The 27,859-nt window shown below is 39.7% G+C and overlaps 1 protein-coding gene across 1 annotated transcript in view; it reads right to left on the reverse strand.

Moving 5' to 3' along the window:
* Nucleotides 1-27,859, reverse strand: part of LOC118796980 (receptor-type tyrosine-protein phosphatase mu-like) — a 269,176-nt gene that overhangs the window by 39,270 nt on the left and 202,047 nt on the right. Inside the window, exons 19-23 of the mRNA XM_036556162.1 lie at nucleotides 26,658-26,684; nucleotides 23,189-23,397; nucleotides 13,094-13,181; nucleotides 10,816-10,892; nucleotides 4,341-4,377 (exon numbers count right to left, since the gene is read on the reverse strand). Coding sequence (XP_036412055.1) covers nucleotides 4,341-4,377; nucleotides 10,816-10,892; nucleotides 13,094-13,181; nucleotides 23,189-23,397; nucleotides 26,658-26,684 — 438 coding nt within the window. The remainder of the gene's footprint in view (nucleotides 1-4,340; nucleotides 4,378-10,815; nucleotides 10,893-13,093; nucleotides 13,182-23,188; nucleotides 23,398-26,657; nucleotides 26,685-27,859) is intronic.

Here is a 27,859-nt window from a genome sequence, read left to right on the forward strand (position 1 = left end):
TAAGATATCAAACATTTTTGACAAAGACGTACAAAAGATTTTTTTTGTCTGGTGAAAGTGTAATGCAATGCAAACAAGTAGCTTACTTTCATGGCTGTCTCTTTTAGGAATATCATAGATTTGTGTTTTAAAAGAACCATGGAAACCCTTCCAATTTATGTCAATATGTCTGTCAAACATCCAAGTATTTTCTATACATGTGTCATATTTTGAAAAACTCAGATACCACCCTTCATTTATTTAATTTTCAGTCAAAATGACCATTAAGCACAAAATATTATTTTTTTAGCATCATGAAAAAGAAAACAGAATATAGAACATATATATTAACAGAACACAACACAGAATCCTCAACAACACAACATTAAATTGTTCGATATTTGCTGTGTCCACCTCTTGCCTTACTTACAGCTTCCTGTCATGCCTCCCTCCGGCCCAGCTGAAACTACAGCCAACGCGGCCGCCTTATACTACAGTTCCCAGAACCCCTTGTTTCGTCACATGACTAAGGACTCCAACTGATCCACCTATCACTGGACTTGTAATCTCACACACCTGTTTTCCTGTGTATGTAGTCTGCTTATTTGTAATGCTTCATTGCGAAGTATCGTCTCCCAGTTGAGCATACCAGCGTTCTTTTGATGTCTGTTTTCTCCTTTTTGTGTATGACCTGTATATCGCTTATGACCTTAGTTTTGTCTTGCCCCTTGGCTCATTTTTGGATTTCTCGTTTTTGCCTTTTTGCTTCTGTTTTTCAACTATGATTTTAGATCAAACCCTTTGGTATTCAAGTTCTTAACTCAAGCCCCGTCTGCAAGCGTCTGGTTCCGTGTGCCATCGTTACACTTCTACTCTTTTGTTAAGAGACTTTCTTTCAGTTTTTTATTTTGGTTTACTTTACTAATGTGTTAAAGTTACTAATACAAATCTAGTAACACTTACTATTTCTTGTTTAATCCTTAGCTACTGAGGTATATCTAGTTAAGATCAGTTAATGTGGAGGTCCTACAAACTGAAGAGTCTTTTGCCCAAAAACTTTCCACCATTTTTAGCCGTTTTGTTGTTTTCCGTTAACTAACTCTTATTTTCTAAGCTATAATCATAATTCTCTTTGTAAAGTGTTATTTTGTGACATACCATACTCTCAAGTTAAATGTGAAGTCTGCATGCATTTTACATGTTTTCGTCAGTCAGTTTACCAGTTCAGCCTTTCACAATGAATGCTAACAGAACGGCAAATGTGCATTAAGCTATTAGAGTCCTCAGAAATGGGTGATTCTAGTCTTACCTTAGCCATGTATTCATTACTACAAAGCAGTCAATTCAATAAAAAATGTTTTAACTGATGTCAATACATTATACACGGAAGAGTATTTCATTTAAGTTAACTTGACTAATTCAAGAGTAAGCAGAACTTGAAACAGCAGAGTACTGTTAGCTCAATGGAAGCCATTTAAAATCACTGGGCTGTTTGTGTTAACCTCACTTCCTGCAGAAGTATGGATCATTGCAAATCAGAAAGTAACTATCAGTCCTAAATAAAGTTATTTAAGCTTGGACCTGTTGAGTAGCTTATTTTTACAAGGCAATAAGTTTGCATAATTCTTTAAAGTAAAGTCAACTAATTTAAGTTCACAGTGCAGGGATATTTGACCACACCAAACAATTGTCCAAGTTCAGTCTTAGAAGTTGGATGTATTTTCGGTTTCTCACAATCCAAAAACATTCTAATCTAAAATTTAGACTCATCATTTCACAAAACATCATTCCACATCTTAGATATCCAGTTCTAGTGCAAATTAATTTTTTTGTCTATTATCTCTTCTCAGTAAGGGCTTCTTGACAGCTATACATCCTTTCAGACTCATAGTGTTGAGCTGTCATCTCACAGTGGAAGGCTGGTCAGAAACACCTGTGGATTTTTTCAGATCTGAAGCAACAGCAGAGCTTGATTTTCTCCAATGTTTTAAAGATGAAAGCTTTGAGTACTGGTCATGTGATGGTGACAGTTTTGTTGGCATACCAGGTGTTGCAGGTGATTGTCAGGAGTCCCATTTTCTCTGTAACGCTACTTTTGAAAACTTCTGTTTTTTTTTTTCACTTACTTTCCTCTGACTTTCCCTTTATGTCCTTCTAATCTCCTCAGACATATCTCCTGACAAATGAATTACTTGTACTTAATGGCTGTTTCAAACGGAAATGAAAGAAATGAGGGGTGGTCTCTAATTTTTACGCCGTACCGTATTTGGTTGACAGTGCATATCGTATCTACACCCATATTGAAAGTAATGCATTAATATGCACATCGTAACACTCTGACTCCGAGTGTGTGTGTGTTTAGGGTATGTCTGCCGCTACTCTGAGATGTTCTCGTGAGGGTGTGTGAGTTGCACATGCTAGACTGAGATGCTGACGAGTGTGTGTTTGGTATGCTAGCCGCTGCACCAGGCCTAGCGTGTGTGTGTGTTTGGTATGCCTGCCGCTCCGCTAGACTGGGCTGAGTGTGTGTTTTAATTGAGACACGGAGGAATGAGGCATGCAATGCTCTAATAAACAGGTAATTATGCAACTCCCCTCTCCTCATCGGCAGATTGGGAAGCCATTAGAGAACCCGCCGTATTCCAGACACAAACACAGACACACACACACACACACACACACACACACAAAAACATGCACACAGTGGTCCTGCTTACAGCTCGGAACAATTAAGCATCCATCAGACTTAACCTGTGAGGTCATCAGCCCTCGCCGGAGCACTCGCTCTCCACAGGCCAGATTAGCCGAGTGACAAACGCACAAGCTTTAATCCCTTTATTTATTATTCCACTCTGCTCGCCTCGGCTTATAGCCAGGCCTGATTAATCGCTTAGGATTCGCACAACCACACACACCCACACACACAGCCATGCAATTTAATATGCTGCACTGGGTATTACAAATTCTATTATATTAGTGTAAACACAAACATGTATCATAGTTATTTCTGTATATGATCATGAATGCACACACACATGCCAACGTTGTTCGGAATGTATGGTCATACAATGGTATGGCCACACCAACTTGGGTTAAACTTTCATGTTTGTGAAATGTCTGTGATTGAATCCAATCACAGAGGTTTTGTAATTATACTGTGTTTGTTAACAGTTATACAGTACTGACAAGCCAGTGACCCAATGCCCTTGTAACATCTTGTCCGGTTTAGCCTCTGTCTTCCCTGTTTAGCCATGTGCTTTTTGTTTACATTTTCCCATGTGTTTTTTGTAGTTATTTTGGTTTGGTCTCCTCCCTGGTCCTGCCCCCTTGTAATTGTGTTCATCTGTCTGTAGCCTGTAGCTCCGCCCTCTCTTTTGCCAGGTCTTGCTTGTTTTCTCTCTGTGTATTTATACCCCTGTGTTTGGTTTTTGTCTTGCATTTTCTGTCTGTTCCTTAGTTTCTGTTTTTGTAATTTCATGGATTTGTTTCTTTTTTTGTTATTCTTTTTTTGTTGGTTTTGTTGTTTTGAAATAAAGCAACTCGCACTTGCGTGCTTGTGTGTGTGTGTGTATAATCTTGTGTCATACGTATTATAATCACATCACTGTCAGAACAAAACTTTGTATGCCCAAAATGGTAACTTTACAGGAGAAGGAGAAACTTGTAATTGACTGTATCAAAGTGAGTTTGGACCATTTCTATTGGTCTGTTCATCAAGAAATGTTAACATGACTGAAAGGGCAACTAGACTCTTGTTACTAGAATTGTGCAAAATATATAACGTCCTATATCTGTATGTCAGTACCTGAATATACAAAGCTCAAAAACAGTCAAAGGGCAACCAGAGCTTTCATTTTATGCAACAAAACACAAAAAAAATCAAACACACCTGAATAAAACATCTGCATGATTATGAACATACTGTGTACAGTGTATAGTCACTCGGTTGATCCACTGGACGTGAAATGCACCACTGCCTGATATTTATGCGATTTTACTTATTCTCATACTGCACATTATAATTTATGGTTGTTTTAATATATTTTATTATATATCTTTACTTCTTCTATTTATGCATCTGTATAATAGCGATGACAATTCTTTTGCTTTTGTAGTGCTCTTTATTGTACTTTGCTACTGTAATAGAAAACTTTCACTCTGGGATTAATAAAGTGGTCTGTCTGTCTGTCTATCTATCTCTCTATCTATCTATCAAAAAATGGATATACAATTTACTATAAGTAAATACAACATGTTCCCTAAACCTAACTGTAGCCACAGTAACAGTAACCCTGTTTTTCTCTGCATTTAATTTTGTCCTGAAAATATGTGAAAACAAACTCAAACTAAGAATTTCTTACCTTGTGTAGCGATGTAGTGGTTTGGCCTGTGGTAGCCCTGTGAATAAGAATGAACACAGAATTCCTTTAAAATGTGACATAAAGACATATATCACATAATGGCATGACTGAGAAGCTTGGATCTACAGTGTCATTTGTTTTTCATAGCGCTGTGATGAATAACAGATAGCTCTCATTCATTTTAGAGCAATCTCTTAAGCAAATCTGTCGACACATCTGTGACCTCTGACCTGCTCTTAAATGGCATAAATATAGTAACTCCACTGGCAGACTGACTAATGAGGGTTACAGCACACACAAACACTCAAACACACACACAGAGCAGTCAAACACATATGGCCTAGGGCTCCGCTGGGGCCCTTGTGATGACAGGTCATAAATAACGGAGATAAAAAAATAAATAAGTAAACAAAGGCGTAAAAAGTCAGCAATTTGTCAACAAGTCATTAGCACTGCGGCCCCGTTCTGTTTACTAAGGACTTTCCCCTGGAGACGTCAAACGCACACACGGATGGAATACATCACACTGGACAAATAAAACTTGAGAGGATTAGTGGCTAATCCCCGAGAGAAGAGTCATATCGAAAGGATTATCAGTAGTTATATTGTTTTGCGAGTGCGTGCATGCTTCTGTGTGCATGTGCGTGAGTGTGTGTTTGTCCTCTCCTGAGATAGGAGTAGTTGTGGGGAGAAAAGAAAACCCTGAGAAAGGAAAGAAGGTATGTGTACAGCAGATAGAAGGATAGACTGATGAGCTTTACCATTCTTTTTATCTCTCACATATTCAATTTAATACCACTCTGATTAACACCTCCCCAGAGAGAGACACAAGCAGAGCCACAAACGCCAAGAAATCTCTCTTTCTTGTTCCTTTATCTCGTTCTCTCTGTATTGCTCCCTCTCTCCCTTTCCTGTCACCCTTCTGTTTCTCTGTCTTTTTCTCTATCCCTTTTTTTTTCCTTCCCCCTCTTTCTTTTCTTTCTCTACCCCCTCTCTTCCTGTGTCCCTTGTCCTCTCTTGAGCCTTCTCTTCTCCCTCTCCCTTTCTGTTTCTCTTTCTCCCCTCCTTCCCTCTCCTTGTCTCCTACTTTTACACTCTCTCTCCATCTGTCTCTTTTCTTTTCTCTTTCTACCTTTCTCTTTCTGTTTCTCTTGGCCTCTCTTTCTCCTTTCCCTGCCCCCTCTCTTCTCTCTTTCCCTCACGTTTTCTCTCCATCTATCTTTTTGTCTCACTCTCTCATCCTCTTCTCTCTCCCTTTCTGTTTACTTTTCTTCCCCTCTTCTCTCTCCCTGTCTCACTCTTTTGCCCCCTCTTTCTCCACTGTCATCCTCTCTCACCTCTCTCGTTTCTCTTGATCTCTTTTTCTGAAACTTTCTCTCTCTCCCTTGCTCCCAACCCTTGTCTCTCCTTACCTTCCTCTCTGCTCTCTCCCTGGCTCTCTCTTTCTCATTTGTCTCCTCCTCTCTTTCTCTCTTCCTATCTCTCCTTCTCTCCCTCTCTTTCTCCCTTTTCCCTTTTCGTTCTTCTCTCATTTTCCCCTCTCTCCCTCCCTCCATCTCTCTCTCTCTCTCTCTCTCTCTCTCTCTCTCTCTCTCTCTCGCCCTCACTTGGCCGTGCTCTGAGGACTGTCTCCTGTTTTAATGGCTTCTTTATCAGACACCGCTAAGCGCCGACTTGTTTGTTCTTTTGCATGTTCACTGTTGCTTGAAACACTGTCGGATTAACACAACAGCTACAGCGAGGGCTGAACAAGTGCTCTTCTGTCTCTTTCTCTCTCTCTTCTCCGTCTCTCCCTCCTCCCCTCACTGACAAAGGTGCATTTCTGAGCCATCAGAAATCCTAAGTGGTCATTATGTGGACTTCAGACTGTCTATGTAAGTGAATGTAAATGACAAACTACGACAATGACTGGTTCCAGCAAAAAGCATTCAGCTACCAACAATCCTCCATCACCCCATCCCCACCCCCCAATACACACACACCCACACATCTCCCTTTATAACACACTTTGAGGACAAAAAAATGCATACGAATGTTAAAAAGAGGTCTAAATGTAGCAGCAACGTGCCATCGATAAAGTTTATTAGTCGGGAGGAGCTGCGAGAGGCAGGTTAAAAGCCTCTCTTTCTGACTAAGGTGAAAGAGAAGGAGGAGAGGAAGAGGAAAAAGCTTCATCTATTCACCGCTCGGCTGAGCGGCATGGCTAAGTACCTCGCCAATGAGGCAGCCGGCAAAGCCAGCAAAGCCTTTTCAATCACAACTCCCTTTAATATGCATTTATTCTTATCTAATAATGGGCCTGGGCTTTGTGAAGGACTTCACTTAAGAACTACCCCAACATAAAGAGTAATAAACTGACTGACAGAAAGAGTGCAGAAAGACAGAGGGAGAGAAAGAATAAGGGGCAGGAGTGAGGGAGAGAGAAGTCGTAAATAATTGAAGTTCTTGCATTTACAAAGTGGCCCACCTTGCATTATGCATTCGCGATTGTCAAGGTAGGTTAACGCATTCTAATAACCAGACTTAACAAATGGCCGCATTAGAGGCGGATAGAGAGGCATTTTCAAGTTTTACAAAAAACTCGAAAATACCTCTCCATCAGTTTCACCGTCAGTTTCATCAGTCTGACTGGAGAGACATCACTGAGGTAGATGAAGATGGACTAACTGGCGGACTAGCGGCTCATCCAGCGTGTCTTCTGAAATTACGGGTATTAATAGAGGGTTTGTCCCCTCTTTGCTGCAGTAACAGCTTCTGGAAAGGCTTCACCAAATTTCAGAACATTGCTGTGAGGATTTGATTGCATTCAGGCACAAGAGTACTAGGGAGGTCAGGTACTGATGGATGGATGATTAGCTCTGGATCAAATGTCTCTCCAATTCATCACAAAGGTACTGTATGGGGCTCTATCACTCGAGAGAACACAGTTTCTCTGCTACAACGCCCAATGTTGAGGGCCATTATATCCCTCTAAATGACTTGGCTTTGTGAATCATGCACTCAAAAAAAATTAAATTGCGCTGTTGTTGGTTTTAATCAGTTGAAGTTACTGAACAAATGCATGTAACTGAATAAAACAGTGAGTTGTCAGATTTGTTTGGTCAAAGCAACTCTGTTAAGTACAACTCAGCATCTTTCCTATTGGCCTAATTTGCGTATTGTTTAACTCGCCCTCTTTGCGTTGTCTTTCCCTCTTGACTACTTTCTTTTGTAGATTCTTCCTTCTTATACTCCTTGGTTAATCACCTAGCGTTGCTGCTGGTGGTTATTACAGTTACCATACAGTCAAACCTCATATCTTCAAAAAAAGTTATAGGAAAAACATTGTTACCTTTTAATGTAAGTTAATAAGATTTCATTTTAAGTACTTCTGGACAATTTCATTAATCTGTTTGTCAATTAATTTTGACACAGGCTAAATGGCATTTTCAAATTAAGTAAAAAAAAATGGAAAATCAACAAAAAAGGAGATACAAGATTTTCAGACAGCGAAGATATATTCCTTGCTGTTGAGCATGTTTCTAAGACAGCTAGTTATATTATATATGGAGATCTAAATAAATATGTAAGTTTAAACAAATAGTCATAAAAATAAAGTAAAAATGTATTTATATATCACTTTTTACAGCAGATATTGTCACACAGCAGCTTTACAGAACATACTGATCCAAGCCCCAGTGACAAAGCTGAGTGTGAAAGTTTGCAAGGAAAAACTCTCTAAGATCAAGAGAAAGAAACCTTGACATAAACTGGACATTTTTATGTCATTAGCCGGACATAAACATATTAAGTAAAAATTAGTGGTTTAATAGGAGTTCCTATAACTAACTCTAAATCTCAAAAGCTACTTAATATTTTTAATGAAATTTAATATTTAATTTTTTTTGAGTGTGACCTTAATGTACGTTCACCCTTGAGAGGTGACAAGTCGCTAATGTCACCTCAACTTTGCCTCTTGTCTGTTTGAGGTCACTCTTATAGTTGTGAGTGGGCGTGTACACTGTCCAGTTTCTGCCAGTATGTAGTATGTACTACATGTATTGCGGTTTTAAAAATATGAACAACTGTTATTTTATCAAGTTTATAAGTTTCTCTTCCATTTTTGAGCGATACTATTAGGTATAGGAACGAAATGCCGGTAGGAACAAAAATTTCAGAGAGCAGAGGCTGGGAACCTCTGACAGCCGTATCTCAGATTGGTCTGAGGATTCTGTTTGAGCCAATCAATTAGACTGCTGCTTCACCGCATCACTGTCTGCTATTGTGAATGTACTGTTGTGCTGCTGCTCCAGAGCACCCCATTCCTTTAAAAAAAAACTTTTCTATGGAGATTATACAAGCTGTGTCAGCACATTATTTTTACAGGGAGCGCAATCTTGTCATCATGTAATGAGCCAAAGGGCTTTTTATCATTAACTGGTATCTTTTTTAATAGCCTATAATTGATCATTTGCAGTAGTTACACATTCACAGTAGCTACAAATAATAAGCCATAATCTTAATAAGTGGATAAAAAGACTAGAGTTTAAGGGGTTAAACACCAGAGGACCAGGCTTTTGAATAGTCCATCTGTCCACTTTCTTCAGTCACACTGCTGAATTCTTTTATCCTGCATCATTTTATTCATCCATTTCAACCTCCATTTCTCCACTGTCATTGCTGGCTCTCTAATTTATGCTGCTAAACTGTCTGCCTGTCTACTCTCAGCCCTGTTCAGAGGCAATCAGCTGCCTTAATATTTTTAAGGTCATGGAATCAAAAGTTTGTACTTCAGCTGATGCAACTCAAAATATTTATTCCCTTCCCTCTGTATAAGCGGATGTGATTAAATCTTGAAAGTAATTGCAAACAAAAAAATCACAAGTGACTTTGTCAATATTTGGCGAGTGACTACATAATAAAATAACCACTAACCACCACCACTAACTCAAAAGATATATGTCAGAAATGATTAGAAACATAGCAATAAACAATTAAGCTACATTGACTTCTGTACTTCACTGCAAACACTCGGCTGAAGATAGAATATTGCTATCAAACATCGTTGTCAAAGAACACTAAATAATGATCGGAACCCTCCATTTCTGGGGAGGCCCCTTTGTTTTGTGTATTTGTGCAAGTTGAATTAGAAGATGGACACAAACAAATATCTTTAAATTAGCTAAACTGGTTAACCTGAACACAAAACTTCATGGCTAAAATAATAAACCCCTGTAAAATGCAAACCTAACCTTTGGCATGAAGATAACAGACTGTAACTGTTGCACCATTTAAGGTGGAACTGAACATTAAAATAAGAAGGTAAGAGCCATAATGCAACTGCTGCACCATTTATAGTGAAAAAGAAAGTTTAAGTTAGAAGCTGGCAAATAAGAAGACTGATACCAGAATGTAACTGCTGCAGCATTTAAAGTAGAATGGAAATTCCAATAAGAAGCTGTCAAACAAGAAGCCAGGCACCAGTGTGTCCCTGCTGCGAATTTAAGGTGGAGTGAAAAATATGAGTTAGATTATGCAAAATAAGAAGTCAACTTCAGTCTTGTCAAAACTGCAAAGAATGCTGGGACATAACAGTGTTCAAAATGCAAGTTCTACTCTAGTGTCAGTAAATCTATCATCGACAGCTCTTTTTTATTTAAAATTGTCGATAAGACTCCAGTAAATGAAAAGCTACCAGTTCCACAAACTTAAAAAGAGGACACTGCTGAAAACACTTAATAAATTTACTTCAGTATAACTAATGAATATATTTTGAGTGTTTTTCACTCAATCAAACTGAAAGAACAATCCAAAGAATTTTATGTTTGAGGTTTACAACTTAGTTTCATAGTAGTTCCTGAATAATTAGTCTAGAAATGAATAAATGAATAAATGAATAATAAGCCTGAGCTTTATTAAGTTAAAGTACATGCAGGCACATGTGAGTACTAAACATGTGGGTGTGTGTGTGGTAGTGTTTCTCTCAGTTGAAGTGTGTTTAGCATGTGTTTAGCTCTATAGCAGCTCTGTCACTGTCTCTCTGATCCTGTCGCTTCCTGTGGTGTGTCTGTTTCGGTGGTGTGCCCTGCTGAGATTGTGCTACTCTATCCGCCACTGCCACTTTCATGTGCCGTACTGCGCTACATCTGCTGAATCTGCATGCGCATATTTGTGTGTGTGTATGTGAGTTTGTGTGTGTGTGTGCCTGTATGCACTGGTACCTGCTTCTGTCCTATTTCCTGTGTGTGAGCTGAGAGTGCTGTTTGTGTGTGACTGTGTGTGTATGAGTAAGTGAGTGTGCACCGGTGTCCCCCTTTGCCCTAGTTCTCTTTGCTGTGCAACAGGAATATTGTTGGTGTTGCGCGTGTATGTTGTGCTCAGTGCGTGGCATGTGCGTGTGTGTGTGCGTGTGTTGTGCTCAGTGTGTGGCATGTGCGTGTGTGTGTGCGTGTGCCGTGACCTTTGTGGGAAGGCGCTGGCTGCTGTCTGTACTCACATCAACGTAATTTGCATTAATGTAATCGGAGCTCTGTTCTCCCTCCAGGCTCTGGAGACGCACACGAGAGTGATCATCTAAAAAAACCACACAACCAGAAACAAGACACATTACACACCAGCAAGAACAGAGAGAGACAGAGAGAGAGACAGAGAGAAAATGAGAGAGGACCACACGAGACAAAGAGAGAGAGAAGAGAATGAGACAAATATAGAGAGAAAGACAAGGCAGAGAAGAGAATGAGAGAGAAAGGGATAGAGAGAATGAGACTACATATATAGATAGATAGATAGATAAACAGCTAAATTGACATGTTCTCATTCTCTGTCTCTCTCCCTTCCTCTATTTTCCTATATATGTGTATATTATACACACATACACATGTTTATATGTACTTTATGGACAAAAGTATTGGGACACACCTCTTAACATCAGCACAAAAACTGTGCGCCGGGAGCTTCATGGCATGGGTTTCCATGGCCAAGCAGCTGCATGCAAGTACAATGCCAAGCTAGGATGAAGTGGTGTAAAGCACGCTGCCACTGAACTCTGGAGCAGTGGAAACATATTCTGTGGAGTGACGAATCACGCTTCTCTATCTGGCAGTCTCACAGACAAGTCTGGGTTTGGTTAGTGCCAGGAGAACATTACCTGCCTGACTGCATTGTGCCAACTGTAAAGTTTGGTGGAGGAGGGATAATGCTATGGGGTTGTTTTTCAGGGGTAGGCCTAGAACCCTTAGTTCCAGTGAAGGGAAATCTTAATGCTAAGACGTTTTATCATACTAAGACATTTTGAACAATTGTACTCTTCCAACTTTGTGGGAACAGTTTGGGGAAGGCCCTTTTCTGTTCCAGCATGACTGAGCCCCAGTGCACAAAGCAAGGTCCATAAAGCCAAGGGTTGGGTAATCTTGTAGTAAGCCTTCCCAGAAGACTGGAAGCTGTTAGAGCTGCAAAGTGGGGGGCAACTCCATATTAATGCCTATGGATTTAGCATGGGATGTCATAATAGCACCTATAGATGTAATGCATAGGTATCCCAATACATTGGTCCATTTAGTTAGGGATAGAAAGAGACAAAAGATAACAAAAAAGAGTATGAATGCATGTAATAAAGAGAGAAAGAGAAATAGAAAGATAAAAAAGAAGAAATGGAGGGAGGGAGAGGAGAGTTAGAAAAATGGAGGAACAGTGAGAGAGATGTTAACAGAGAGAGGACAATGAGAGAGAGAGAGCAAGAGAGGGAGAGAGAGAATGAGAGAAAGAGAGAATGAAAGAGCAGGTAAATAAGAGAGAAAGAAAAGAGACGATGAGAAAGTGAGAGACAAAAAATGAAAAAGATATGAAGAAAGAAAAAGAATAAACAGAATTAGAAAGAAAGAAAATGCATGCAATAAAGACAGAAAAAGAAGAGGTGAGGAAGAGAGAGAGTAGGTGATCAAGAAACAAAGAGAGAGAGAGACAGACATATATAGTAACTTCCAGAGATTGTAGCTTACCTTGTTACCTAGCTTTAAAGGGCCCATATGATGTATTTTTTCTTGTATTTTATTTATTTCCTCTATGTTTGTGTATCAGTAACATAATTAATTTTTACATGACCATTTCCACCCTCTCTTTATCCCTTAGAATCAAACAGGCTGTTTTTGTTACTGTGCCTTCAAGACAGACTTTGACCTCTGATGTTTCATTGTGCCACATTTCAAAGCAGTCTATGCTGAAACACTTCTTGACTTCAGCATGAATGGGTGGGGCTAAATAGCTCTAGACCGAATAGGTGAAGACATGTAAATAAGTTGTTTTCGGCGACATCACAAAAACAAAATTCAAAACAAGCTGTTTTTTCCAGCTCAGTTTACATATATGTAGTGAATGAACTGTAACAATGTTTACTTTCTACATCAAACTCGTCTATTTGAAAAAAGCGAGGAAAATTAAAATAATTTTTTTTTTTTTTTAAATAAAACCTGTTGTAAAATATTTCATCATGCACTTCCATGTATATATTTATATGTATAAATCTCATTTTGTTAGCAGCATGCCTTGTGGATAGATGAAAAGTCCTAGCAAAAGGCATGCAGTTATAGATAAGCAGTTCCCTCACTGATGCTGATAGATAAACGCTTGCGTGTTGTTCGGGCCTAACTGAGGACTTTCTGATATGACTGAAATGAATGCATCAGCGCATGCCTGGCTGATATGAGAAGAACGAATGCGACGGTACGGAGGACAAGTGGGTGCGGCCACTGGCCGGAGCTGCGCTCTTTCATACACACATGCAATTATGTTTCCATAGCGATTCTTCATCCGGTTCTCATCTTTCTTGGCAGAGTCCCATGGTGCTGACTGTCCCTCGAAAAAGCTCTGAAAAAGAGAGAGAGAAAGAGAGAGATAGAAGAAGAAGACATATGAGAAGAGTCTTGTGTCAGCTCTTTAAAAAGACACAAGTACAGAATCTTCTCCAGGATCTCTTTAAGTAAAGTAAGCACAAAGGAACCAGGGAGAGAGAAGGAGAGAAAAAGTGTGAGGATCATTATCCGATGAGACAGCGTGGAGGAGTCCCACTGCGCTGTGTCAAAATCAGAGCCCATTAGAACACCGGCTGGCATATGTGTCCTGCCCAAAGCCTTCCCCAAGTGACCCTCCTAGCACAACCACCAGCTTCACACTCAAATGGTTCCCCTGGTGAAGTCCTTATCGCTGCCTGTGTCCTGAGAAAGGTTCCAGCCTGTGGAGAAGTGTGTGTTTGGATGTCAAAGAAAAACCACACACAAAAACAACGGGTCGCCTTCAGATTGCCATTATCTTTTTGATCTTGACGACTGCATTACAGTTAAAGAGGACATACTCTACATTCTGACTGGATTTTGTATCTTTGTATGTTTGTTTCAGCTCTAAGGTCCACTTACAATGTGTGGTTTTGTGTCTCAAAAACAGCCATAATTCATTGTTACATGACCATTTCCCCTAATTATCCATCAGAATTAAACAAGCTGTTCAAAAAGAAGTTCAGGTTAAAATATATAGAACAAAGCCACTCCAGTTGGCTGTCTGTATGCTTTGGAAGGCTGCAGTGATATATTTGTTTCCTGACAGACAGGAACAGTACAACGTTCAATCGTTTCCCTGTCTTCCAAACCAATAACTCTACTACAGACAATCTAGGGTACAGGCCTCAGTAACTGAGAGCAGGGAAATTGAGCTGTTTCTGTTCTTTAAATGGTGCATGCAAAGTGACTTGCATACTAACAGTGCCCCCTTGTGGAGAAACTTCAGGATCCTTGCACAAATGAGTGAGTGAGTTCTAAAGCCATGTACATGTAATAAGCATAGTTAAAAACAGTTGTGTCTGGTATGGACTGGGGAGTGAACAGTACTGTTTAATACTGTAAGAATGTTTACATACTACCTCAAGCTATTTTATTCAAAACAGAAAGGATTTTTTTCTGATGATGAGGTCCCTTTAAGCCCAATTACGAAAATTTATTTTTGTAGTTCACATAGCGCTGGGACGTTCAAGGACCCCAACCATGCCAGGCTGCGCAAACATGATTTACAAGCGCCACATCAACAATAACAACAACGACTGCAAAAACAAGGCCGAAGGTGGTGGAAGTGCATGTTTATCCTGCTTCGGTCCCTCAGGAGTGGGGCAGCCGCTACTACAGCGCTCATGCATATTGGAAGACAGGGGCTACTAATGTTCAAGCCGAGTCCTGCTCCATCAGGATTAGAAGAGATTAAAAAAGGAAAGCAAAGTCAGAAAGCTGATCAGTCATTCGGACGCTATGTGTTATGATGAGCTTTATAGGATGTTAGAGTTCGTGTGAGGGTTTTTGGCTGAGAGGAAGAAAAAGAGATTGAGAGAAAGGGAGAGATCGTCACCCGAGTCATATTTCACTTCATTATGACTGTAGGATTAGCCGAATGTCTTCTTAGTTCTATCTGCAGGCGATGACTGTTTTAACACTCTTTTGCACTGTGTCTTGATGGAAATGTGACCAGCATATGGATTAAAAGAAGGCTTTTTATTCTACATTTGATGAAAATATAGGTTGAGGCCTTGACAGACATGAGAAGTTTGAAGACTTTGAAGGGCACGACTTCTGCACACGCAGTTATGCCAGAACAAGAGAAGCGAAAGCAGTCCTGAATCGGCTAAAAGTATTCTGCCATTTGAAAATTGGGTATTTTAATAAGCTGTGATTTAGAACTACATAAAAGATGGGTGCATAAGCAGCTGAAATTTTGCCTCACAAATGGTCTCAAGTTTATCAAAACTGCCAAATGGGAGTGATATAAAAATATTATTCAAATATAGAGATGAGAAATGTGTACAGCATAATTTACATGAGTTTTAGACATGTGTGCATGAGTACTGAATAAGGGGCACTGCTAGGTTGTTTTTTCTACCCAAACACTGGGTTGAGCCTGTTGGGGTTATTTTACCCAGTGCTTGGTTGTGAGCCCAGCTGCTGGATTTGTGACTGTGTAACAATAATAACCCAGCCAGTGGGTTAATTTCAAACTATAAAAGCTTGTGAAGAAGCCGCCCAGAACAGGCAGTTTAACAGTCACAGCTGACAGGAATCAGTGAGTAAACTTCTATAAAATGTACCAGTTTTACTACTTACTATTAAGTGCAACCAATACACATACAGTAAGGTCCAAAAGTCTGAGGCAGCTGGTGAAAATGCTTGTATTTTGCATTAATTTCTAGACAAATTACGAATGATATTATCAGCAATTTAAGTGAAATTTAGAATCTAGGAATGTTTACATGGATTTCAGAATTTCTTAGCATTTGGTATGTCCCCCTTCTGCTTTAATGACAGTGTGCGCTCAAGCTGGCATGGCCTCCATATGTTTGATCAGTAGATCAAATCCACCTGAGAGTCATCTGAACATGTGTTTCAACAGAAGGAAAATAGCTGACCTATTCATACAAAGGCCTTAACATGGTCAATGTCACAACTTGAATAGTGACCTTGAAATAGTGCAGAAGTACAAATATTTTTAAGTGTCATAGCTTTTCTTTGTTTCAAAGTTTTCACAATTCTAAAACCTTCTGTTGTTTATTTCTGGGTTGGAACTGAAAACAAGGTTTTCACTTTTGAATTAAAGTCAATCTGAAGAAATTTACACAGCAACAAAAAAGTTTACTTCCAGATCAGTTTGCTGCTGTAGAATCCAGTGATAAGGAAAAGGTAAATGACAAATTCAGATATCTTTGGGAAAAGCTGAAGATCTTGGTTCTGCCAATAAAAATAAATACTTACTAAATCTTCTACAGATAGGCTGAATAAAGCGCTGTTGCTGTGGAGGAGGAATTCTTTGCGGCGGCAGCCCCCACCTTTGACCAAAGTTAAAAACTGTTCAAATCTACACTGTTCATGTGATAAATGTATCATTCAAAATGCTGGAAATCACCCTATTTTTATAATGTATCTGAAATCTGATTACTATCAACTTTTTTATGTAACTGTAAAGAAATACTGTTACAGAAAAAAAACATAGCGCTATTACATGTATTCCGTTACTACCCAAACTTTTATATGGCTCACCATAGCTTGAGCAAGTGTTTGTTAACGCTATAAGCACTGTCAACCATGACATATAAAAGTATGCATAATAATAAGAGAACCATATCTGTAATAAAAATAACAGAACCATATCTGTAGCTTCAAAGCACATGCAGTACCTTTTCCCTCCTAAAGTCTCGAGGAAACAAAGTCACATTGTGTATAAGAGAAAAAAAGATTTACTTCAGCTTAAAAAATAGATAGGGAAGGGGAGAAAAAAACTGAAGGAAGATGAACATCAAATAAAGCTATTATCACTTTGTGTGACTGCTTCCACCATTTTTTTAGGTCTCTCTCTCCTACAAACCTGCAAAGGAGAAAAAAAAATCTGTATTTTAATTGCAGTTTTTGCCTTTATTTGGCTACACTGGGTGCCTCACTTGAAGTACTCCTCTTTGAAAGCACTCTCTCACTGAGAGAGAGAAAGAATAATTTTGACATAAATTCAAAGACGCTCCTTGAACAGAAGGAGAGAGTGACAAGCGTTTACGTTCGCTGCGCAGCCTCGCAGAGAACACCAGGCAAAACAGAATAATTGATATCATTTCCTATAATTAATTCATACGGTAAAACTCGGCTGATGACATCTTAGTTTTCAGCGGTACAGAGTCGGGAGATGATGATAAGCATATGGGTGGATATCATTAGTCCAGCTGTGGAAGGGTTTCTTTTGTTGTGATAATTTTGCCCATATTTGCTATTCACATTTTCACTATAAAACCTCAAGAATAACTCAAACAAATTAGCGAGGAGGACCCAATGCTGTCCTAAAATTCAGCTGTGCATCTTAATAATGTTGGCCCACAAAACAATATCCATACATTGAGAACAAACCAAAAAGTTCTCAATGTTTTTGAAAGTCTGAAAGTGCCCATTTCCTACATTTTTCATGCACTTTCTTGTTTTCTCTGAAGTCTTGTTATGATGTTCATGTGGGTTTATGTACCAAAAACATCTATGCATGAGTATGCATAATAATATGAGAACCATATCTGTAATAGAACTATTAATTCATTTTTGCATGAGCATTTTCCAACCTCTCTTAATCCTTTAAAATTAAACAGGCTGGTTTTGTTTTACATTAAGTCTGATGTACAGTACTTTGCAAAAGTCAGAGGCCCTTCATTTATTTAATTACAGTCAAAAAATCCATTAGGTAGAAGTTTAATTTTTTTTTTGTTAACATAATATGTTATGTTTAGTGTGACCACCCTTTCTTTGCAGAAGACCTGCTTTCAGTTTTTCAGAGAAATCTGTAATAACATTTTTACACACCTCTAAAGTTCAGTTCAGTCAAGTTAGTTACACATTCTGTTTCATACAGTCCAAGTCCCAATTTTGACTCATCAGTCCATAAAACCTTACTCTGCATCTCACATGTCCAATATCACTATGGCATGTGCCCGTCCCCCGGGCCCTGATGACGACCGCAAGAGCTGGAAGGAAGGTGGAGCCCGAACAAAGCTCCGCGGATGGGTGGGGGATGGTGCGCGAATCCCGAACACCGGCGAGGGATGCGAGTGACGGCGGGAGGAGGACGTCAGCCGCCAGAGAGGGGACAACGACGATGACCGCCACGAGAGGCATGAAGGCGGGATGTGAAAAGTGACCAGCATATCTTTGGTTTTGTTTCATTTGTTGTGTTTGTTTGGTGGAGAAATAAAGTAAAATGGCTGCTACAAACTTGAACCCCACCTCTTTGAGCCTGGGGTAGCACATGACTTGCTACAGTCAGTTTTCTAGTGCAAATTCTTCTAAGGATGTGTAGCTTCTTGACTGCTATACATCCTTTCAGACTCAAAGCATTGTGTTGTCTTCTCACAGTGGAAAGACGGACAGAAACACCTTTTCTGAAACGGAGTGGAGCTGGTTTGTATCCTATCAAAGATAAAAAATGTAAGCGTGAAGTACTGTTTATCTGCTGGTGACAGTTTTGGTGGTCTACCAGGTCTTGCATAGTTGTTCACAGTCCCATTTTCTCTCTTTTAATACATTATTGAACTCAAGTTTCTCTTATTTTCTTTTGGTTCTCCTCTTCCTTATGCAAGCTCTTTATGCAATTATCTTATATCTCATCTCCTTTAGGCATTTGAGGTGCACATGAGAAAGAAATATGCAAGGCAGCTAAGGTGTGTTTGGGTAGTTGCTTGTGTGAATACTAGTGTTTGTTTAAAGGGGAACATAATATCAATGGGAACAACTTTCATTGGGAGGACACAGCTGGTTGGTTTTAGATGATAAGTTAAAGTGGCAGAAGAATGCACAAAAGTAAAGAGTGGATGAATTTAATACTGATAGTCAGAGACCAGTCAAAACAGTCATTATGTTATTTTTTTAGGCGATATCTCTGAGATAAGATATAACATAATCCACTTACATAATCGGACATCTGAGACATGCAGTAAGGCTTTACAAATTGATGAGACTGAAGGTGTAATTGGGATTACTTGGATTGTGAGAAGCAGGAAATGTAACCAATTTGCAAGCCTGAAGTTTGGAGATGTGTAAAAATATGCCTGCAGATTTCTTTGAAAAACTGGAAAACTTTGAAAAACTTTCTGTTAAAACTGTTTTCTAATTTTTTCTGACACTGAATAACTTGTCCTTAATAGCTGTTTTGATTGGAACTTAAATAAAGGGTGGTCTCTGACTTTTGCTCAGTACTGTATGTAAATGACCTGTACTGTGCCTCAAAAAGCAGTCTTGGCTGAAACACTCCTTATAACCTCAACATGAATGGATGGAGCTAAATTGCTGTAGGCTGAACAGGCAAATAAACGGACGCAAATAAACATCAACACCTTTAGACCATGTTTAGCACTTACAGAGGAGCAAACTGAAACAATTTAACTACATTCATCACATCATTACAGCCTGGATCATAGGAAGTAATTTTGATAGCACATGTTCATTTGCAAGATAATGTGAAATTAACATGAGCTGAATGCAGTGACTGTAAAAAGGATGCCTGGAATGAAACAAAACACATGAAACTCACATGAAAACATGGACAGCAATGCATCTATGACTAAAAATGACTTCCATTCCTGCATCTTGCAAACTCTGGTTGCATACGCACAGTGGTGAGAGCATGCAAGACTGGGTGATAACATTCTTAGAGCATCTGTAGTGGTGTCATATCATTAACCGTTAGCATCCGTCAAACACAAGGCTTTGGCAGTGAGGAGACAGGAGGACAGAAAACATTTCACAGTCACGTTCCACATGGCAGCACACAAAAATGGCCGACAATGGGCAGCAAATGGGGCTTGTTAACGTTACATGTTCATATGTACATCTGTGCGCCGTCAAATGTTTTCAGAACAAATCATAGTCTAGACACATCACATGACATAACACTTTTTATGTTCCCAATGTTGTTTTTTTCACTTACCTAACTGGCTTACTGCAAGTTGCTAAGCTAAGACCTATCACAACATACTATGTCTAGCTAAGACAACCTATCATGTCAGCTAAAGGGACACTCTGGCCAAAATGAAAAATGTAACCATCCTTGCATTTGTAGTAAACATGCCTTGTCGCACCGAACAGCTGAGTCTTAGTAGTCTCCAGAATGAGATTTTCCCGTTAAAAGACTAGGTAAACCCCTTTCCGATGCTGTATCTTGAAGAAACACTGGACAAACTTTAACTGCTTTGGGGTGGATTTTTGAGGGAGGGCTTTTAAAATATTTCCTTTTTTCAGTAGCTAGTGAACAAAGAAGGAAGCCATACAGCTAAGATTACTGGAAGCTGATTATCTTAGCTGCAACCATATAACTGTAGTAGCTATCTTCAAATCATCATTGCAATAGAGAGAACGGATTACTTGAGAGACAGAAATGACTCATGAGGAGGACAGCAAGCTGAAAGCTATCTAGATATCACAGTTTGGCTACTTTTCTCTGTCTAAAAGGGTCTCTGGTCCATTTTATGCTAAATAAAGACAGAATCGCGGATATGCTTTGTTGGATAAGCCATTGACACAGCTCAGTATTTTTTTTGTATACAGCCCCTTAACCACGGATTAGGAATTACACTTTATTTGGTGTGATCTTAAACATCACAGATAACACTAATTGACTATATCGAATCATAAGCTGCCTTATACTGCATATTTATAAACTGTGAATTCAACTAACCATTTACAAATGTTCAGGTTTTGGATGAAAGTGGGCGAAGGTCACTCTCTACATTCTATAACTTGCCACCTTCCTGTTCGAATTTCCTTAAATGGTGCAGCAGTTACATTCTGCGTGTGCCCGCCCATCCAGGCGGTTATGTTTGACGCAGAGGCTGTCAACCAATCTGTTAACTAATCACACATCAGAATGGTAAAAGGTAACAGATCAAATACAAAAGAAAATAAAAAACACTCCTTTTTTGTTGTTTTAGAGAAAAAAATAGAAGATAAATAAAACGTATAAAATTGTTTCCTGAAATATTTATTTTCTACAGATTTTAAAAAACAACTGTGCTTTAATAGCCATTAACCACTTTACGCAAAGTTCAACATATTTTTCTGGAGAAACAGAGCAGGTGCTCTTATACAGAGAATCACAGTCTTGCTCATTGCCTCCGGCAGGTCAGGGAATGAGACACAAGTCTACTGTGCGTAAGGCAAGAATGTTATCCAGTATGTTAACCAATCACTCTATCTTTAGCCTTTACTTAAGTAAAATAAAGCTTTACATTTTTATTAACTAGAATAAAAAATGCAATCTGCAGGCAACGGTTAATCGATTTGTGTCTGTGATCAAGAAAAAAGCTTGTTCAAAACTGAGGTAAGAGTTACACTAATGCTAGCTTGATTGTATTAATTAGCCTATAAATCAGTGGCTAGGCTAGCAGTCAAGATTGGTTGACAACATAGGGATGTCCAATGGCTGTGTGACACATCCGCATGGATGAACAAAAACATGAAAATAATAGTGACATTAAATTTTGCCTAACTGATGAAGCTGAGGGATTCAGTGCAGAGCTACAGAATACTGCATAACACCACAAATAACTAAAATGTATATAAAAAAATGCTAGTTTAAGGCCGGAATGCCCCTTTAGCTATGACAATCTACAATGCTAGCTTAGACAGTCTACCATATTTAGTTAAGACAATTTCTAATGCTAGTTGGACAATCTACTATATCTTGCTAAGACAACTTCTCAGTACAGTATCATTAGCACTAGCTAATACAAACTTGGGATTTACAGTTATTAGCTGCGGAATCAGCTACAACATTTTTAGATTTTACAAATGAACCAAATGAAGTGTGTGCTTACCTCATTGATCTGATCCATAGTTAAGGTACAGAACCACAAGAGGAGAGGTCAGAGAGAGACACAGTGTGTGAGTGAGTAGCTCTGAGGGGAGAAGAGTGCTATTCCAACTTCAGCACAGACAACGCCACTAGCACAACAAAATCACATACTCAGGGCATTACGCTACGCATACAGGATGGGTAGGATGTACAAAAGGCATGTACTGGACCAGCACACACACTTGTGATACAACCCCTCATGGCTGTATCAAAGCAGGCGGTGTTTTGGAAAGCAGAGGGGGTGTGTAGGTGTGTGTGTGTGTGTATGTGTGTTTAGTATGCATGTGTGTTGTTTTTGTAGGAGAGCAGCATCAGTGATTTTGTCACCCTGCTATGCTGCAGTGCCTTAATCCATTATGGATCAGGCCTGGAGGGCATCCATAGCCCTGGGCCCCCCACACAGAGCCAAGCCCAGACAGGTGACACTCAGAGCGGCTGCATTATTCAACTCCTCTGCTGATTCTAACACTACAGCACACACGGGGAGATAATTACTGATTACTGAGAGAGAGAGAGAGAGAGAGAGAGAGAGAGAGAGAGAGAGAGAAAGCAAGAGTGGAGGATATGAAAGAAAAGAAAACCAGAGAAAAGAGAAGAAAAGAAGAGTGAACAATAGAGAAAAAGTGAAAGGAACAGAAAAAGAGAAGAAAAAAGAAAAAAAGAATAGAGAAGAAAAGGAAAAAAATAGAAGAAGATAATGAGAAAAAAGGGAGGGAAGAAGAACAGAAAAGAGAGAAGACAAAAGCAGTCAAGGAGAAAACGGGGGAATTAAGGAGAAAAGTAGAAAAGAGAAGAGAATAAAGGAGAGGAGAAGAGAAGATAAGAAAGGAGAAAAGAAGAGAAGGCCTAGGGTACACTGTGTGTGTGCGTACTGATGCAGGTAAATGAATATACACTGTAAGTGACAGTAATCTGGTGTTTGTCAGTCGCTGTCAGATTAGAGTGGCATGTGTACAGTGTGGGGACTTCTCAAAGCGTGAGATGACACATGACAACAGTGTCTTGGTTGCACGACAGAGAAAAATAGAACACACACTTGAGTCTGGTGGGCTTCTTTTTTTTTACCAATAGTGTTCTGTCTGCCAGAGTGGTTGAACAAGCCTCCCTTGGGAGCTCTCTGTGTGAAGGTGTCATTGGCATAATCAGTGCAAAACTACAAAGCCACAGATACTACACAGTGCTAAGCTTGAGAGAGTGAGCGAGAGACATAGAAATAGACAGAGAGATGGAAAGAGAGACAGAAAGACAACACAACTAAACACATTCATCATCAAAGCCTGCATTAACTTTCAATAACCAGTGTGTATATGGGGGGGGGTGAGCAAAGAAAGCAAAGAATGACATAAGGACTGAAAGAGAAGAAATGCTGAAATGAAAGGACAGATGTGCACGCACACACACACACCAGAGCAAAAGAATGAGTGTAAAAGGAAGGCAAAGATGAGCGTGGAGGCAATGGATGGGAGGCCTACCTCATATTCTTCCTTGAAGCCGTAGCCTTCGGCACACTTCATCTGGGTGACATGCTCCAGCAGGTCGGCCACACGAATGGCCGGGTGCAGCTGCCCTGTCTGATAGGGAACATCCACCCCGTCCCGCTTGCGCAGAGAGTGTGTATGCGTGGAGTGTGTGTGTGACTGTGCCAGGCTGCTGGTGTCGCTCGTCATCGTCTGGGTTTCATCTAGAAGGGAGGGAGAGAGAGAGAAGAAAGGGCAGGTGGGTCACTACAGCATGACTTGGCCCAATTACTTTAAAGAATGCCATTAATTTTCTTAACTTTCCACTTACACTTTCTTTTACAGTAGTTATCATATGTAACAGGGTTATTTTTGAGATTGGAAATGTATAAATAGTTTAATATCAACGAAAGACAGTATAGCCCATTAATTATTTAACCCCTTATTAATTTAAGACTAGTATTAATTATTTGGTAACTAGAGTCTGTAGAAATCTGAATAACCCCTGGTCAAATTAAACAACAATTCTGGTCCTGGAGATCTACCATCACTGCTATACAGTGAACAAACTGTAACATGATATTTATCTGCAACTTTTATTAAACAATTCCTATTTTTTTGTTTAAAATGAAACATACAGTATAAAATGTGGCGTAACTTTTGCACATTCCCCCCAATATGTTAAAATCAGAAAATAAACAGTAATTGTGCATTAAAATGTGCAGAAGTGTGTTCTCAATAGAGGATGTGTTAACCCCTTAAAATCCCAAGCTTATTACAAACTAAAGCGTATTATTCAGTATCGACAGGGACTGCAATGCAAATTGGAGTTATTCTTAGGTTATAGAGGTGTGTAAACTTTGGGCCTGTCAGTGGGCCCAGGCCATTTAAGGGATTAACTTATTTTCAATGTGAAAATCTACAAAACATGTAATTTGACCAGGGTCACCCAAACTTTACTGTGAAACTAATGTGCCGTCGCTCTCGGAACAAAACCTTTTATCTCCAACTTTACAAGAGAAAGAAAAAATGTTCCTAACTTTTAATGCAGAAATGAGTTTGGACCATTTCTTTTGGTCTTTCATGATGAAATTTGAACACAGTGTAAAAGGCAGCAGGCGATTTCAAATTATGTCAAAAACTGAAGAACAACAAAAATGGAGGCAAGGTTTTTTTCCAGCAGCGACGATGCAAGCTATGTAGACATGAGAGTGAGCAACTGAAGTGTGGGTTCACTTGCAGTGTAAAGGGGTCCAACTGAGGCGAGTAAGAGAAAAGTTACACTGTAAAAGAAAGTGTCCTTTTCTAGAGCCTAGTTTTGCTTTCTTTTTTGTTTTTGGATGGAACACGACACAAAGTTGTGGGGGAGGAAGTGAATGAGTGGATGCAGAGGGAGGGATACGTTCCATTCTGCCCTTTTGCTCATTTACACCATCCTTGTATCATACTGTACTGAGGTATGCCTGTCTCTGCTATTTGGGCTCTCATCTTAGCCAATGCATTGAGATTTTGCTTCTCTGGTTCTGAAATTCATTTCAATGGTAGGATGAGGCACAGAGGAGCTGTTCCTCAATAGCAAAGCATGATGAGGGATGACCGATGTGTGACATCACAATGACCGATGCCCCAAAAGCCATGCCTCTTGAGCACAACACGAACACAGAAAAAAACACACTCTGAAATGAAATCGGAGCGATTTGAGTGAAAGGTAAGCAGAGATGATGTGATTCCCAGTGATGGGGGGTAACGGGTCACTCGTGAGCTAAGAAGATTTTTGCATGTGATGTCATGACATGTCCACTGCCATGCATGTCAAAAACACATGGTGGCGCGAGGGTGGGTGACTGTGTGCGTGGAAGGGGCGGGGTGGTAGTGGGGGCGGGGCCAATGGCGGACACCTTTTTAATGGAACACACAACCTCCTTCCCCCAAAACAACAGGTAGACTGAGGAACTTACCATTAATGGGGACTTTTTAAGCAGATACATTAGAGGTTAAATGTGAAGAAGAGAGCGACAGAGAGAAAAAGAGAGAGAGCGAGAGAGAGGAGAAGAGAGAGAGAGAGGAGACAGGGTATAAGCAACAATACACCAAAGAGCACTGGCACACTAGAGCTCTGTTCACTAGCCTGAAAGCCTGGGATAGATAGTGGGGTGCTGCAGATTACAGGTTTTTGTTAAAGCGACGGGTTTGGACACACAGTGAAGGATAGAAAATGAATTTCAAAGTAGATACAAACATATATTCTGGGTCCTATAGATTGCACGTAATTTGATCTTTCAAGGTTGTCCTTTATAATGTGAACACTACTGCTGCATTATATTTACTATCTGTAATGTGAACACACTAATGAAGTACGTTTGATGATGTAAACGCGTATACCAATTACTGTGGGCGAGCTGCTGTTTCATTAGCATCTATTGTAGCGTTAATGTTATTTTTCTGCCACAGTACGGCAACAAGCCTCTCTCTAAGCTACTAGTTACATGACTCTAGCCAACAGTCTTTCATATTTAATAAGGTGCCCTCCTATAATCCTTTCATGCTATATTTTAATTAACCTTTCCGCAAAGTGGGCGCTCGCATTACAAGGAAAAACGTAGCAGATTTTGAGTAAAAGGCTATAATTCCGTATGAATTTTTTTTTTATTATTCTATTTCATCATGGGATAAATGAACAAACACTAGCAAAAGAGGAACACAAAAACAAGTGGGAACTAGCCAGAGGCAGGAGCGACATTAAAAAGAATCGAAGAGGAGGTTGCTTTGGGAGGGAGAGTGGAGAAGATGGCGGAGGGAGAGGGGGCACGGCTAAAGCTTGTTTGTTTTTTTTCTTTCCTTTCCAGCTAAAAACAACATGTTTTTCCTGAGAAACAACATCAAAAGCATTCTTTCTCCAAAGTGAGAGACATCTTCACTGACAAAACTACAGAACTAGAGACTTTTCATTGTGAGAACGATTTCCCACTTTCATTTTTCACTGTTTTATTTGTGCAGACAGCAACGGATTCTGAACAAGCCGCTGCAAATATTTTTGTTTTTGTTTTTTTTATTTTTCCACACCCTCCCTGCCCTACAATCCACTCCCTCCACATCCAGTCCACATGTCTGTCCATGCATATGAGAGGTCAGACAGGATGTGACATCACACGCACGAGACGCAATGCGGATGGGATGGAGTGAAGTCAGCCTCGGCCCGGGGCGCCCCGCCCACTGTCGGCACAAACAGGACGAGTAGGGAGGAAGAGAAGCAACAGGCAGGTATGGAGATGAGGCAGCCATCTTTACAGGACAAAAAAGAAAACCACTACAACCAACCAAACCAAAAAACATGACCACAAAGCACATTCCTTCAAGTCTGGCCTAACTTACTTCAGCACAGTGTTTAAAAATGGCCTGTATTTCTGACTGTATGAGTGTGTAGAGAGGCTAAGAGAGAGACTAGCAGTGGTTATGGGAAGAGTGAACAAAAGATTTCTCTCACCTAAGATAGCAGTGGGCACAAAGGGATCTGGCGGGAATTAGAATACGGCGGCAGGCCGGTGAGAAATGAGACACAAAGAGAAAACAACATGAGAAAAGTAACATACTTATAGTTAGGGGTGGGTGACATAACAATACAGTACTGTGCAAAAGTCAGAGACCACCCTTCATTTTTTTTATTTCCAGTCAAAACAGCCATTAAGTACAAGTGATTTATTTTTTGGATTAAAGTTTTCAAAACTGTTCAAAAAATGTGAAAGATATCTGTATACATATATACACACACACACACACACACGCACATATGTGTATATATATATATATATATATATATATATATATATATATATATATACATACAGAGAAAATTGGACTCCTAACAACAATGGAAGACCTGGTAGACCACCAAAACTGTCACCATCAGGTAAACAGTACTAAAAGCTTTCATCTTTGAGAGACAGAACATCAAGCTCTACTTCAGATCTGAAAAAAAGGTCTTTCTATCCATTATTCCACTGTGAAAAGCAGGGGTTTGCATAGTTGATGGCTTGACCTATAAATCCAATAGTCTGTAAGTTTCCTGAGGCTGAAACTTAATGAAATACAACAAAAAATGTGTATATCTGTGGCGTTTGGAGGCGGAGCTGCCACTAGAGCCCAAGCCATGTCTGTAAGGCTCCTCCCCGATAACATGGGGGACTGATTTGGGGAGGACCCGGGACGCTTTAAGAACTGAGGCTCTCCAAGCCAGTAAAAGACAGAGGACTTTAAAAAGAGAACCCTGGCTAGAGAGCATTCTGTTTTGAACTCTGACAGTGAGTAGCCTCGGTAGCCTGTATTTTCAGTTTAGATTTGGTTGTGATTTCACATTTAAATAAAAGCTCAGCTTTGCGTGTGTGTGTGTGTGTGTGTTCTTTGGGGTTCTCTTTAGCTTCCCAGCCAGCGTGGCTCAGCCATCCCCAGGCCAATGCCACAATATCTCAAACCGTTATCTGCTGCTAGCCTCCATTAGCAGACTACTAACAAAAATATGCTTCAATGACAAAATCTCAGAACAATGGACTGGCAATCACTCAGTGTGTTTGGAAATACTTGGATCATAAGAAGCAAACAACTCCTAAGACTGGACTTTGGAGGTGTGGAAAAATAAAGGCAAAGACAGTCACTTTAAGTACTGACAAAATTTAAATTATATTTAGTTGT

This window comes from Colossoma macropomum, unplaced genomic scaffold (genome assembly GCF_904425465.1).
Source record: "Colossoma macropomum unplaced genomic scaffold, Colossoma_macropomum, whole genome shotgun sequence".
In the NCBI taxonomy this organism is placed as follows: Eukaryota; Metazoa; Chordata; class Actinopteri; order Characiformes; family Serrasalmidae; genus Colossoma; species Colossoma macropomum.